General features: G+C 40.8%; 1 protein-coding gene across 1 annotated transcript in view; it reads left to right on the top strand.

The window, feature by feature from the left end:
* The window catches only part of PTAR1 (protein prenyltransferase alpha subunit repeat containing 1), a 47,849-nt gene that overhangs the window by 18,016 nt on the left and 14,140 nt on the right, over positions 1-15,693 (top strand). The window contains exons 4-5 of the mRNA XM_045022072.1: positions 9,725-9,829; positions 14,399-14,612. Of these exons, the coding sequence (XP_044878007.1) occupies positions 9,725-9,829; positions 14,399-14,612 (319 nt within the window). The remainder of the gene's footprint in view (positions 1-9,724; positions 9,830-14,398; positions 14,613-15,693) is intronic.

Genomic DNA, 15,693 nt, shown 5'->3' with positions numbered 1-15,693 from the left:
TTGCTAGCATATTTCAAGTCAGTGTATTGTATGAGGTTACCCCTAATGAATAATTTATGTGAACTATGATTCTTTGTTTACATTGTATTAAGATTAGCATGGGGCAAAAATTTTATTGACAGGTAGCTTCTTTCAATGTACTCCATTAAGATAATATGTTAAATACTTAGATTTTATATTGCTCAGGAGCTAGGATGTCACACTGATCAAGACTTCACATTTGATCAGCATTTGGTTCACTCTCCCTGACAACAGGTAATGCAAATGAAGCTTTGCTCTAAAGAGCATTTCCATTCTTGCCTGACTCCTGGGGCAGCTTAGGGAGCACTGAGCAGTCTGATGCTCTTAGGAAATGCTGCAGCGGTGCTGTAGTTCTTCAGTGAAGATGCGATTATACTGACATGAAAGCTAATTCAGCTCCATGAGCAGCAGTAGCTGTGTCAGCAGCAGAAACCCTGCCATCGACCTAGTGCTGTCTACCCTCGGGGCTAGGTCAATACAGTCAAACCTCGCAATAACGTGCCCTGCGATAACACAGATTCGGATATAACGCAATCATAAGTTGGCTCCCCTTTAAGGTTGTAATACTGTTCACGTTTTGCCAGAATACTTTTTTTTTTTTTTTTTTACAACATTTATAAATAAACTGCATTTTTCTGGTCTTGTAGGATAAAGTAATTCCTGGCCATTGCAGGCCCATTGCACTTAGTAATTGGGTTGTATATGTGTATGGTGTTTGCCTATTAAGTTGTTATTAATTTCCTATATTTTAAAAAATATTTTACTGTTATGGATACACGAGTTCGCAATCGCAAATCGTTTTCTGCCCAAGAGAAATTGTACGCCCTGGATCAACTAAAGAAGGGCAAACAACAAATTCGCTTGCTAGAGATCTAGGAATTAGCGAGTCCACTCTGCAAGGGTGGAAAAAAGAAGAAAAGCTCCGTAGCCTACTCTGCATTCTGGAAGCGGAAACTGGTTTACAGCATAAAAAGGTCAAGTTTGCTAATGACGAAAGCCTAGATTCAGCCTTGTACCAATGGTTTGTCCAGGCTTGCTCAGAAGGAGTTCCCATTTCTGGCCCTATTCTGAAAGCGCAAGCAGAGAAATTTGATCACCTTATCAATGGAAATGAATCCAAATTTAAGGCGAGTGACTGCTGGCTGGACAGGGTCAACAAAAGGCACACTATAAGCCAAGTTCTTGTGTCTGGGGAAATCGGCTCAGCTGCTAAAGAGGCTGCCGATTCCTACCCAATTGAGCTTAAAAAGTTGCTGGAGGAAGGTTGCTACACAGCCGATCAAGTTTACAACTGCAGTGAGACTGGTTTATGCTTTAAAATGTTACCCGATCGCACCCTCGCAACCAGGACTGATAGTCACAAACGAGAATGCTTTAAGCAGAGGGAGGACCGAGTCACTCTCTTGTTTTGTGTCAACAAGTCTGGCAGCCACAAAGTCAGACCTCTGATGATCGGAAAAGGTCTCCCTGATGTTTTCATCATGTTAATATGAAGGCCCTTCCCTTTGAATACACCAACAGCAAAAATGCATGGATGAATAGCTCCATGTTTAAAGACTGGTTCCATAAAACTTTTGTGCCAGCCGTTCGGGCTTATTTGCAAAAACTCAAGCAGGAGGAAAAAGCTCTCCTCCTGCTGGATAATTGTTCTTCCCACCTCCCCAGCCCCCACAGTGGAAAAATCTTATCAGTCTTATCTCCCGAAGAACACTACATCAGAAATCCAGCCACTGGACCAAGGCATCATATCAGTATTTAAGCAAAACTATTGTCGCGAAATGATCAAGTGGATGGTAGCGGATAACAACTCTTCCATCGACACATCACTGGTGTCACTCAACTTGAAAGAAGTCTGTCACCTTGGCAGGAAAGCCTGGGATGCTATCTCTGCACGTTGCATTGAACGATGCTGGATAAAGGGTCTTGGTCCAGCTTTTCCGTCATCTACACATGATGATGGTGACGATGACGAGCCTGAATTTACAAGATTGATTGAAGATGACGTACATTTAGCCGAAGAAGCACTCAGAGAATATGAACTCAGTCATCATGATATCCTCTACTGGTTTTCAGCAGATGACATCTGCCCCATATATAAACACATCTCAGATGATGAAATTGTCACAGATGTCAGCGGGAAGAATGAAGCTGCACCACCAGAGCCTGAAACCTGTGGCGCTAATGACAACGATGATGGCACCTCAACTCCCCCACCAAAAGTGTCTGAGGCAGTAAAGCACCTAGAAGCCAGTGGCTGGAAACTCAAGATGTGGACAGCGTCAAAATCCTCCAACTCAGAAGCATTCTTGACTTTGCTAGAAGCCAACAGTCCGCGGCAAATAAGCTGAGAACACTAGATAGCTTTTTTTTTTTTTTTAAAGAAGTGATGAAATTTAAAATTATGGAGTCATGCAACCGGATTGACTTTGCACTCTGTGCAATGATTAGTATAGTCGATTTCACGTTTCTTTCATGTACATGTAATTAAGTTACTACTTTTGTGTTTAAAACATGCTGGGATAACTGTTAGGTTTTTTGTTTTTTACAAGACTTAAACTGACGGGCTTGAAATGGTAAATTTTCGTAACCCCCGCTATAAAACGACCCTGCATTTATCGTCATCGAATTTTTTGGATCCCAATTATCGTGTTATAGTGGGGTTTCACTGTATAACTGCATTGCTCAGGGGTGTGGATTTTTCACATCCTTGAGTGACGTAGTTATGCTGATGTAAGTTTAGAATGTAGACCTACCCGGAGATCCCTACCCACTGCAGACATGAGGAAAGGGGCTACTAAAATGAATGCACGTACACTTTTCTTTCCAGCCACCTGGGAAGAGGAAATTCAGTGCTCCTTGTCACTTAGGCACATCATAATAGTACTTAGCATTTTTATATTGCTTTACATGTAGGTTTGTAATTACTATTGTGCTCATTTTATAGTTAGGGAAACTCGGACAGGAAAGTAAAGCTATTTGCTCAACCTGACATAGGAAATTGTTGGCAGAGCCAGGATTAGAACTCAGGACTTGATTCCACTCCCTGTACAGCACAGGACTTCACCAGGTGAATTAGAGTAATGGTCTATTTAGTCAACTATGCAATCTCGAACAGTGGCTAATATTGGATACTTCACAGGAATGTGTCATATCCACATAATGAACAATTATAGAATAACCTGCTCATAAGGGAAATTTTTTTCCTAATGTCAAGTGAGTAGTGGTTGGTTGATGCCCTGAATACTACATCCCTTTTATGAAACTGGAAGTTATTATCCATGTCAATGGCTTACCCCTTTTTGAGTTCTACTAACCTTTTTTTAATTTCTCCTAAGCTCTGGGTGTCAGTAACATTTTGAGGTAAAGAGTTCCACAGGTTAATTATATGTTGTGTAAAAGAGAAAGAAAGGATTATTATTTCTTCTATCCGTTATTAAAGGCAGTTTTCTGCCTTTTAATTAGATGTCTCCTTGTTCCAGTATTGTGAGAGAAGGTGCTTGATTGCCCTTCATTGCTGCTACTGCTTCTAGCCTTAGTCCCCTCTATATGGAGGTCAGCTTTTTGAGTCCTTCTTCTCCATTCCAGTCTGTCTTGAACTAGTTTCTCAGATACTCCACAGCTAATCAAATCTTTTTTGTATAACATCCATCCAAATAGTTCTGGGTCTTCCAACCCTTCTCTTACCCTCCGCTTCTAAGTTTAATACCCTGTTTCCTCTACATACTTCTGATCTTTTCACATGCCCAAACCATCTAAGCTGGGATTCCCTCAGCTTTTCTGTAATTGGTACCGCCTTCACACCTCCCCCTAAGTCATTCATTACAAACATGAGATTGACCTTTTCCAGAGCTGTCATTGTTTTAATTCTACCTCCATCAGGATGTCGCACCTTGATAATTTTGAGACTCTGATATTCCATTTGCTAATGGCACTGCTGTTCATCCAAGCTGAATATCAGCGTGAGTCATACTATGATATTTAGACATGCCTCTCAATGGGAGGAGGGATGTGGACATGCCCTGTCCCAAGCATATCCTCTGATTTATTTATTTTTTCAGTCCACATGGGAACTGTGCAGACTTGACCATCACTTAGGATAACATAGCCCTACTTCCCCAGTGCACATAGAGGAGCAGCAGGGACTTGCCTCCCTTTTCCTGGGAAGCAGTTCCTTGCATTCCCCTAAGCACAGAGACCGCAATTGATCCCCCTTGCACAGGGCACAGAAGCAGGGAAAAGCTCTTTCCATGTTCTTTCCACCCTCACACAAGGGCCAGGGACAAGTTTAAATAATTGTTTGAGGGGGTTTAAACAGAAATTGCAGCTTTAAATCTAGGTGGTTTTAAATATTTAGACATAGAGATTTTCTCAGTTCAATTGGTTTCTTGCTGTTGGAAAAATAAAGAAATCAGCCCATTAAGACTGTATTTGTGGTGAATAGTTGTCAGATCCAGATAAAGAAAGTGTTTTTTTTCCCCAGCCTATAATATAATTATCCAGGTTGGTGCTGTGAACTGATTTTTGAAGTGTCATTGATTAAAGAAAAGGGAAATGTGGCAGTCATACTAAAGGGTTGGCTATCATGAGAAAAATGTATCTTTGGGTATTCTTGAAACGATAAACAGAAAAACCATCATTGAACCCATTCTGTAACACCATATGTAAACTTCTCAGGTGTTGCTATAAGTAATGTTCTCTGTAGCTGCATTGCTGCTGCTGAAAGTTGAATCCTTTTTTTTTTTTTAATGGAAGTATATAAGAACATAATGTGCATACTGGGTCAGAGTAATTGTCCATCTAGGCCAATATTCTGCCTTTTGACAACAGCCAATGCCAGATGCATCAGAAGGAATGAGCAGAACAAGTCAGTTATCAAGTAATCCATCCCCTGTCATCCAGTCCCAGCTTCTGGCAGTCAGAGGATTAGGGGGGACAAAGCATGGGATTGTATCAGACCATCTTGGCTTATAGCCATTGAGGGACCTTACCTCCATTCTTTTTTTTTTTTTTTAACCCATTTATACTTTTGACCATCACAACAGCCCCTGGCAATGAGCTGAACAGGTTGACCATACATTGTGTGAAGAAGTACTTTGTTATGTTAGTTTTAAATCTGCTGCCTATTGTGTTATGTGATTGGGTAAATAACACTTCCTTATTCACTTTTTCCACGCTATTCATGATTTTATAGACCTCTGTCATATCCCCACTTAGTCATCTCTTTCCTGTCTTTTTTTAATCTCTCCTCATATGGACGTTGTTCTATACACTAATCATTTTCATTGCCTTTCTGTACACCTTTTCCAATTATAATATCTCTCTTTTGAGATGGGGTGACCACAACTGAACACAGTACTCAAAGTGTGGGCGTACTATGGATTTATATAGTGGCATTATGATATTTACTGTCTTATCTATCCCTTTACTAATGATTCCTAACATTGTTAGCTTTTTTGACTGCCACTGCACAGTGAGTAGATGTTTTCAGAGAACTATCCACAGAGACTCCAAGATCTTTCTTGAGTGGTAACATTTAATTTAGATCCTGGCATTTTGGATGTATATTTGAGATTGTTTTCCAATGTGCATTACTTTTCACTCATCACCATTTAATTGTATCTACTATTTTGTTGCCAAGTCACCCAGTTTTGTGAGATCTCTTTGCAGTCAGCTTTGGACTTACCTATCTTGAGTAATTTTGTATCATCTGCAAACTTTGCCACCTAACCCGTAAACCTTTTTAAATAGATCATTTACGAATATGTTCAACACATAGATCCCAGTACAGATTCTTGGATGACCCTGCTATTTGCCTCTCTCTATTGTGAAAATTGACCATTCCTACTCTTTGTGCCCTATCTTTTAACCAGTTATCTGTTCATGAGAAGACCTTCTCTCTTTATCCCAGGACTGCTTAGTTTGCTTAAGAGCCTTTGGTATGGGACCTTGTCAAAGGCTTTCTGAAAGTTCAAGTACACTATATCAACTGAATCACCTTTGTCCACATTCTTGTTGACACCCTCAAAGAATTCAAATAGATTGGTAAGGCATGATTTTCCTTTACAAAAGCTATATTGACTCTTCCCCCAACATATCTGATACATAGCTGTACATGATAATTCTGTTCTTTATTGTAGTTTCAACCAGTTTGCCTGGTACTGAAGTTAGACTTACCAACCTGTAATTGCCAAGATTGTTATACCAATATAATAAAAACCAGCAGGATCTTATTAAGAGGGATAAGGCAAAGATGCCACATTTATTGTAAATACCATAACAAAACAAAAGACAATGTTTTCCTACTTGTTTCTATTACTACTTATTCCTTACACACACACACACATTCATCCACACAATCATTCATTCAGGTTCTGTATAGATGTTATAGTTACCAGCCTAGATGTTGCTCATGCCAAGTTACTGGCCAGGTATCTTGGTCATGAGGATGGAGCCGAGTCTGTGTCAGATGCATCTGATGCTCCTGGAGGCTGGCAGCAGAACCATAGGCTCAAAGTCCTTATTCTTTAGAATCCAGTTTTATAGGGATTTTTCCCTATGTTAGTTCATAGGAGTTGCTTCATTCTGCTGTTGCTAAATCAATCATCAGATGGCTGGCTCCATGTTATTAGATGTTTTGTTTTTCCTTCCTTTGAGGTGTGGTGGGTGGATTCCAGTTTGCCCTCCGGGGGGTCATCTGGTTGATCCCACTTGACACCTTCTTCAGCCGACACTGAATTCTTCAGGCTGGTGACTCCCTAACCATTCAGTCACATACATTCTCTATCTTAATCACATCTATTTCACTGTCTCTTTACTTTTTGGGGTGTTACCAATTTATGTGAGACTCCCTGTCTTTTAACAATCAAAGATAAAGTGAGATGAAGTGCTTGGCTACACTTACACTTCAAAGCGCTGCCGCGGCAGCGCTTTGAAGCACTAAGTGTAGTCAAAGCGCCAGCGCTGGGAGAAAGCTCTCCCAGCGCTGTCCGTACTCCATCTCCCTGTGGGGAATAACGGACAGCGCTGGGAGCGCGGCTCCCCGCGCTGGGGCTTTGACTACACTGGCGCTTTGTAGCGCCGCAATTTGCAGCGCTGCAGAGGGTGTGTTTTCACACCCTGCTGCAGCGCTGCAAATTTGTAAGTGTAGCCAAGGCCGAAAACTTACAGAGGGTGGGGGTCTCTATTTATACACTATAACAGCTACTGTTTTGGCTTACTTAGTGTTAATTAATGTTTAACAAGTTTTATACAAAGTATTTCTTTGAGCAGGCTTCACACAGACACAGCTGGTGGCTTGCAGGTTAGAATCACAAATTTACTTTTAACATAAACCTTTAGTTATGAGGCATCAATTAACAATAAGTCATTTTTCATATAAACCATGTCTAATATAAACCTTCTTTAATATCCCTACAAGATTGCCTCTGGAGCCTTTTTTAAAAATTGGCATTACATTAGCTATCCTCTGGTCGTCTGGTAAACGATAGGTTACAAACAACAGTTAATAGTTCTGCAGTTTTATATTTGAGTACCTTCAGAACTCTTGGGTGAATATCATCTGATCCTAGTGACTTACAGTAACTCCTCACTTAAAGTTGTCCCAATTAACATTGTTTCATTGATGATCAGTTAGAGAAGATGCTTGTTTAAAGTTGCACAATGCGCCCTTATAACGTCATTTGGCAGCCACCTGCTTTGTCCACTGCTTGCAGAAAGAGCAGGCCGTTGCAGCTAGCTGGTGGGGGCTTGGAACCAGGGTGGACTAGCAGCCCTCCATCTGCTCCCCTAAGTTCTCTATGCGGGGCAGTTCAGCTGTCCCTCCCCCCGCTGTCATGTGCTGCTCCGGCTCTCTTCCTTGGAGCTGCTCTTGGGAGCTTCCTGCTTGCTGGGTGGGGGAAGAGGGGTGCTAATGTCAGGGTATCCCCCTGCTCCTGTCCCCCACTTACCCCAACTCCATAGAGCAGTGGGGGGACACGACAGGGCTCGAGACGGAGGGAGCATGCCAGCAGTGGCTGCTGTCTCAACTTGCTGATCTACTTAAAAAGGCAATGTACTTAGAGTGGCGTCAGTGTACTTAAAGGGGCAATGTGTATCTCTCTCTCTCTCTCTCTCTCTCACACACAGGTTGTGTGTCTGTCTGCCATGATGTCTCCCCTCCCTTCATTTGTGCTCCCTTGTAGAGTGTGAGGCTACATTAACAACAATGTGTTAACCCTTGAGGGCTCAGCCAAGTGCTACATCATTTAGCAGTAAGGCATTCCCTGGGAAATATCCCACCCACTTCCACCCTCTGTCTTCACCACCTCAACCAAGCTTTGCAATCATCATTGCTGTGTACAGTATTAAATTGTTTAAAACTTATACTGTGTTATATATAATAGTCTTTTAATATAGTCTGAAACAGGGGAGAGTGATGGGGAAGGAGGAGAAGAAAGAAAGGGGTGCTCTCTTCTCTGTCCCATCAGTTAAGCCATCCTATGCCATACTTTCCCCTTTTTTCCATCCTGTTCTGAAGTAGCTGTCCTAGTTTCTCATTTTTTTAAAATCTGGTTGTTCTAGAAGTAACTGACTTCATTCACTAGTGCTGTCACATTGACATCTTTTAGAATGAAATTTTTCAGCCTCCTTTCATTCTTTAGTTCTTCACGAGCAATTAAGTCAGACCACTGTGGAAATGTTAGGCATTTTTTCTTTGCTTCCATTGGACTACTCATGCTTATTTAAGCATATGCTTAAGTGCTTTTCTAGATCAGGGCCACGGTGCTCAGGATTGAGCTTTATGCCGGCAGCATCTCATTGCTATGCAGGTGTCTGGACTGATATGAAATCCATATAGCTGCAGGCTTCTCAAAGATTTCACTATAATGTGCCTGTCTCAAGTGTGCAGGGGAGGGATTGTGACAGATGGGATGAGAATTAAGGTTTGGGAAGACTTTTTTTACTAAATATTGTGTTATAAGAGTAACTAAACCTACACTGGTCTAGCTTTCAAGTTTATTTTAAAAACAACCCTACAATACATTTCTAATGGATTTTTTTTTTTTGGCCTCTAAGTTAGTGATACCTAATACCAACCTTAACGCCTGTTTCAATCTATTTATATATGTGTAGAGAATTATTTCATTAAGATGCTTTTAAAATATAAAACAATAGTGATGCTACTGTCTTGAAGCACAATAGTAATTTCATGAGTACTTTTCTTTGTCGCTTTTAATTGTCAACAGGAGTTGCGTTTATGTGATCGATGTCAGTGGAGCTTGCTTGTGCCGAACTGTCTTTTTGAAATGTGTATATCTTATGGGAAAGCTTTGGAAGATAGCTCTAGGGTGTTTAAAGTTTATTCCTAATCAGTCAAAAAATTGTTTTGCATGCTAATGTTAGCACGTTAAGTTTTCTACTGCAAAATATTGTGCAACTCAGGAACAGATCAACTTTGTAAAGTTGTGTCATCATTTCAAGATGAATTACCACAGACAGAAATATAGACCGTTTGTCCAGTGCAAAATGTAGAACACAGATTTTTACTTTGAAAACAAGCTATCTGGTTTCAATAAAATGGTTGCTTCAATTTTTGAAGTTTTTGTAATTTTTAAAGTTTATATTCTGGATATCATAGTTGGTTGTATTATGTTTCAGAGAAAATGACATGCATCCTTAAAGGAAAAATTAGGTGTACAAATGGATATTTTTTTTTCTTTCACAGGAAAGAACTAATATTATCTGGCACTTTAAGTCCAGTTAAGGATTTACATCTTGGAAAACTGGCATTAACTAAGTTTCCGAAGAGTCCAGAAACATGGATTCACAGGTTTCTTTTTTATTTTTTCTTCCCTTTCTCCCCCACCCCCCACCAAAAAATATATTTTTCATACTTCTGTCTGTGTTTGAGGTAGGGAAGGTGTGGATGGAAACAGAGCAGATTTCCAAACCATCTACTGTAAAATTCATTGCTTTGATTTTTTTCAAAAGATTCTGATCAACTATGTGTAGGACTTAGTGTTCAAATCAAATATGTGTTTCTGCATATTACATAGCTTTTAATATAACTACAGTGGTGTGTAATTTTTCTTCATTTTGTATTCCCAGTGTGACTGCTTGAAAATTGCCATAAAATTAATGTTAGGTTTTCCAGATTTTACTTTATTTATTTAAAAAAAAAAATGCCTTAACCTGTTTATCTTGTAGATCTGCCAGAGAACCAGGATACGTTAAAAAATATTTTTTTTGTAATTGTAGCTAGGTTATATCCCATTAGTGTACTGTAATATTTTCCTTATGACTATATTTTCACCATCCATAGGATTATGCAATGACAATGTCTCTGTTACTGAGCAATAACAAAGAAAAGGTATTTTTTTAAAAAAGGCAACCCAGTGCTTAATCAAATGCACCAAATCCCAAATGCCTCGGGATGGCTCCCACACTCCTGTCTGGTGAGTGGGGCTGGTGATGCCTGATGCCTGCAGGCATATGGTAGGGGAAGACTGTAGTTCTGGCCCAGCGGAGCAGAGACCCTAGCCAGATCTGCGAGAAGTTGTTGTCATCGTCCCTGGCTGTGTAGGAGGTCACCCCACTGCTGAATGGCTCTGTCCCTGACCAGAAGTTGCTCCTCATGGTACTGCCCCCGGATCTCTACTACAGGCCACCAGGACTCCAGCCTTCCCCATACCTTGTGCCTTCAGGGATCCAGTGTCACTGGCCCTGTGACCATGCAGGGAGCCCTCTGCAGCTCTGTTGTCACAGCCCCATCCACTCACTCACTATCCAGGAGTGGCAGAACCATCCCCAGGCAGAAACTGTTCAGCAGTGGGGTGGACTTCCCTGTGACTAGGGGCTCATCCTCCTCCTTACAATCCTGGCCAGGGATCTGTGCTCCACTGGGGCCAGGACAACTGCAGCCTCCCCTGCATGTTGTACCCTGATGTCTTAGGCTCCTCAGCCACACAGAGAGACCCCTGCAGCCACTGTGTTAGTACTGCCCTATCCCCAACCCTACCTGCCACAGCTGTAAAAAATAAAAATCAAAAGAAAATCTTAAAAGTAAAAATCAATACAAATTGTCAAAATTAAAAAATTGAATTCTTCCAAGCTTAGTTATACACATATGCGCGCACACATCCCTTTCCTGTTATTTTGCTTTAATAGTGTTGGCATGGAACCAGAATTGAAGAATTTAACTGGTTTTTAACTTTCTAATCCTGCAACTTCTTTTCACCACCTTTACCTTTTTCACACTATTTGACTGCTTTGTTTTATGTAACTACATTATACAGAATGAAAAGGAAGGTAGATGTGATGGAGAGGAGAGAAATAAGTTGCAAGTGCCATGATTTAGCAATAGCTGCCTCAGACTCCTTCATATTAGACAATGCTGGACTGTTAACTGTACCATGTAATATATTATGTACCTGAAGTCATGTCATTTTCGAACAGTGACATTCTTAAGAAATAAAGAAAAGTCAGGTGTTCCTTTACACACATTTTTGCCCTTCACATTTAGTGTTAAAAGTCAGCAAGTTTCCGCTGTTGTTGATGTGGGTCATGCACACCCTAATCAGGGGGAGAGAGACATTCTTTAAAAAAAAAAAAAAAAAAAAAAAGGCAGGGGGAGGGGTGGGGGGGGGAGAAAGACTGTGGAGCAGATGGAGTACCTGAAACCATTTTTGTTAAACCATTTAGATTTCAAGTTGATGATGTCACTCAATGAGTTTTATATAATTTTGTAATCTTATGAATAAGCTATTTTTGACTGGTTAATTTTAATTTTTAAAGCTTTATTAAGGAAAGAGTTCGCCTTTCATCAAGCAGATGGAATGACATTGTGTTGGCTCACTTTCATTTCAAATGCTACCAAAGTGGACAAAAGGGTGTAACTTTTTTGGTCTCAGATGTTAAAACTTGTAGGGCCTGATTGAGAGGTCCACTCAGCTTTCCATAGAATCCCCTCTTGCAGCACTGTCTGTCTGTTTACATACTGCTGTTGACCTTCCTATGTCTGCAGTATCTTTTTTTTTTTAATGAAAGATATTTGAAATGAATTTGATCAGACAAATATACTCTTTAGCAGCTTTACTTTGACAAAAGGTTGTATAAGCAGTCGGTACATCTATTGCAGTTTTGAGGAAGTGACTTTCTTTAAGTGCAGTTCTACTCTAAAGTGCCTATTACAAATAAAATGCAATGTGGAAATCTGTTTGTCTCAGTGATTCCAGGTCAAATGTGACTAGTTTCCTAGTAAAAAGGTGTTTTTTCTAACTGCTAACCCAGCAGTCTCTGCCTGGGACCTCAGAATTAAGCTGGGGTTTTCATTTATTTATTCCTTCTATGTCATCACCAGTAATAAAGGGTACAGCAGGAGAAACTGAAGCCACATTGATGCCTGTGTACCTCTATTGCTTTCAATGAGTTTGCACAAATGTAACTGATTTAAAGTTACAGTTCCGTTCAGGACCGATTCCCCTGATTTCCCTGGAATCGGGCCCTGTGCCTGCGCCTAAGAGGGCCCCGTGCCTTAGGCGTCTTTTTAAAAAAAAAATTATTATTTTTTTAACTCAGCCGGGGTGGGGGGGTCCGCTCCACGGCTTCGGCAGCATTTCGGCGGTGGGGGGTCCTTCAGTGCCACAGAAGACCCCCCGTGCCGCCGAAGCTCTGGACCGCTGCCAGGTATTCAAATGGGGCTCCGCTGTTCATAAAGCTGGCCCTGGTTCTGTTAATGATGCACAAGAAGAAATAGAATCCCATTCAATTGCTCTTTACTGCTTTTTATTCATTAGCCCTGCAGAGTCAGTACAGCAAAGTCTTTTTTTCTTTTGTGACTAAAGTCAGCAGATATAACTGAATCCATACACAGGGTGCAGATCTGTTGAGTAAGAAGGTATTTTTACATAATCCCTTTTCAACATAAAACCTCACTTTAACACTATGGATGTCTTGTGAAAAGTGAATTCTTCAAAATCTTATATAAATATTCCATGATTTATTTATTTATTTATTTTTTGGCAAATTTTGTGTATACAGGTTTTTGGTAACTTTTTTATTGACTTCCTCAAATTCTCAACATTTATATATGACCAGTAACCATAAATGAACAAAGAGATCTGAAGTTTAAATACAGTAACACCTCACTTAAGGTTGTAGTTATGTTCCTGAAAAATGCAACTTTATGCGAAACAATGTTAAGCGAATCCAATTTCCCCATAAGAATTAATGTAAATGGAGGGGTTAGATTCCAGAGACCTTTTTTTCACCAGGCAAAAGACATTATATACATATACAGTACAAGTTTTAAGCAGTTTAAAACAAACAATTTAATAATGTACACAGCAATGAATGATTGTGAAGCTTGGTTGAGGTGGTGGAGTAAGAGGGTGGAATATTTCCCAGGAAATTCCTTGCTGCTAAATGATGAACTAGCGCTCTGCTGAGCCCTCAAGGGTTCTGTTAATGTAGTCTCACACTCTACAACGGAGCATAGACTGAGGCAGGAGGAAGGAAACACAATAGATGCAGGGCAGTAGCTGCAAACACTTCCTGCAAAAACTGAACATGATGATGAGCCCCCACCATCCAGCTGGAGTGCACCACTCCCTCCTGACAGCACATGCACGGCTTCACAGGTGCTGACTTTCCAAAGTGCTGGGGAGTGCATGCATGAGTGAGAGTGAGAGAGATGTGCATTGCCCCTTTAAGGACGCTGACCCCAGTTCAAGTACGTTGCCCTTTTCAGCAGATCAGACAGGAAGCAACAGCATCCAGCAAGGTCCCTCTTTTCTGTCCTGGAGCCCTGTCCCCCCTCCTCCGCTTTGTGGAGACGGGGCATAGAGCAGAGGGGCAGGGACAGGAGCAGGGGGTCATCCTGATATCAGCACCCCCTTCCCCCAGCAAGCAGGAAGCTCCCAGGAGCCTCTCCAAGGCAGAGGGCAAGGCAGGAGCAGCACAGAGCCACATACCTTACAGGAAATTAGGAGAGCTTAATCCCCACAAGGAGGGGCTGCTCTTCAAGAGAATCCTGAAAACAGTGGACAGAGCAGGCAGCTGCCTAACAATATTATAAGGGAGCATTGCGCATCTTTAAACGCGCTTGTTCCCTAATAGATCAGCAGCATAACAATGAAACCATGTTCACTGGGACAACGTTAAGTGAGGAGTTACTGTACTCTTAAATATGTCTATTAACTGAAGACTTCCTGTATCTGAATAGCTCACAGGTTTTATGTTTAGTCTGTTTCTTCCCCCAACCTCCAGTTTACCCTGATTTAAAATGATGGAAAACTCCACGTATGTTGGTTAATTTTATAGTGAAATAAGGAACAAAACAAAATGTTTTTTTCTCTTAAAACTGCTTTTGCATTGTTAACCTTCTACACCATTTAACCAGACGATGGGTGCTGCAACAACTAATTCAGGAAAACTCCTTGCCAACTCTTGTAACTAAAGGGAACTTGGGAACAGTGCCTGTGGAAAGAATTCAACGATTAGTGCAGGAGGAAATGGATGTCTGTTGTGAAGCTGCTGGGAGATATCCAAGCAACTACAATGCCTGGTCCCACCGTATCTGGATTTTACAGCATTTGGGAAAGCTGGATGTCAAGGTACAATACTGGAGTGTTTAAACACCTACGCAGAATTTGTACATTTTAAATCTGGATCATCGTAAAGCAGTGTGCTGTGGGAGAGGTGAATAATTGTCTCAGTGGTGTTAAACTGATGTACACAATTAATGCTTTAGGAGAATAAGCATTCCAGGGACAAGGACTGTTCTGTTGCTCTGTCAGACTCTTATCATGTAACTGGCACCCATCTGTTGGTGCTTAATTGATTAGAGGGTAGATGGGAGATGAAGCAGAGGACTGAGCATAAATTCTGTGCTGGTATAATCTGTAAGAGCCCATTAGAATAAAAGATATTATGCAACAGATGTCATTCCAATACTCTAATATTCCCCTTTTTTGTTTTACTACCAGTGTTCTTTCATGTCATTTTGTGATGTCAGAATGTGTGCATAGAGGACTAGTATAGGATAAAGAGGCCAAGCAATTTAGAAACAGAAAAGTGGTTCTTTATAAGCATTTTCATGAGATCCAAGGACACCCTTCATCCCAGTTTATGCTGAGTTTAATAAATCAGCATATACATCAAAGAGGCAAAACTGACTTACTGGCCTTAAATATGCCTTATCAACTTCAGCAGTGATGTCTTGTGAAAATCTTTTAGTTGCACTTCAGTCATGTTCATATGGTTCATCCAAAAATGGAATGCACTCAAGGCCTACAGGAAGGTGAAGTTGTTGACATGATCTAAAATTAGAAGTACAGTTTTCTAATTACTTTTACACTGTGATTTCTCAGCTGTGAGGTGAGTTCAATGCCTTTATTATGCTGATGCTCTGACCTTCCATGGTAGCTGTTCCTGACTCTGCATTCTTTCACTACCATCATCCCATCTGTGTGGTGGGTTTTTTTTTGTTTTGTTTTTGTTTTGTTTTTTAGAGGAGAGTGCTGACTATGTAGAACCACAAAATCTGTTCTGGGCCTATCACTGGCAATCTGGGAGGTCATTTTGCTTATACTTTTTCACCTGAGAACATTTGTAAAGATCTGTACGTATTCCATAATAACCTGAAAAGTGTGAGGTAGTCAGACAGTCCAGCAGCTCTCTCATCTAACTCTCAAA

Source organism: Mauremys mutica, chromosome 6 (genome assembly GCF_020497125.1).
Source record: "Mauremys mutica isolate MM-2020 ecotype Southern chromosome 6, ASM2049712v1, whole genome shotgun sequence".
NCBI classification, from domain to species: domain Eukaryota; kingdom Metazoa; phylum Chordata; order Testudines; family Geoemydidae; genus Mauremys; species Mauremys mutica.
This window is presented reverse-complemented; position numbering and strand designations above follow the sequence as displayed.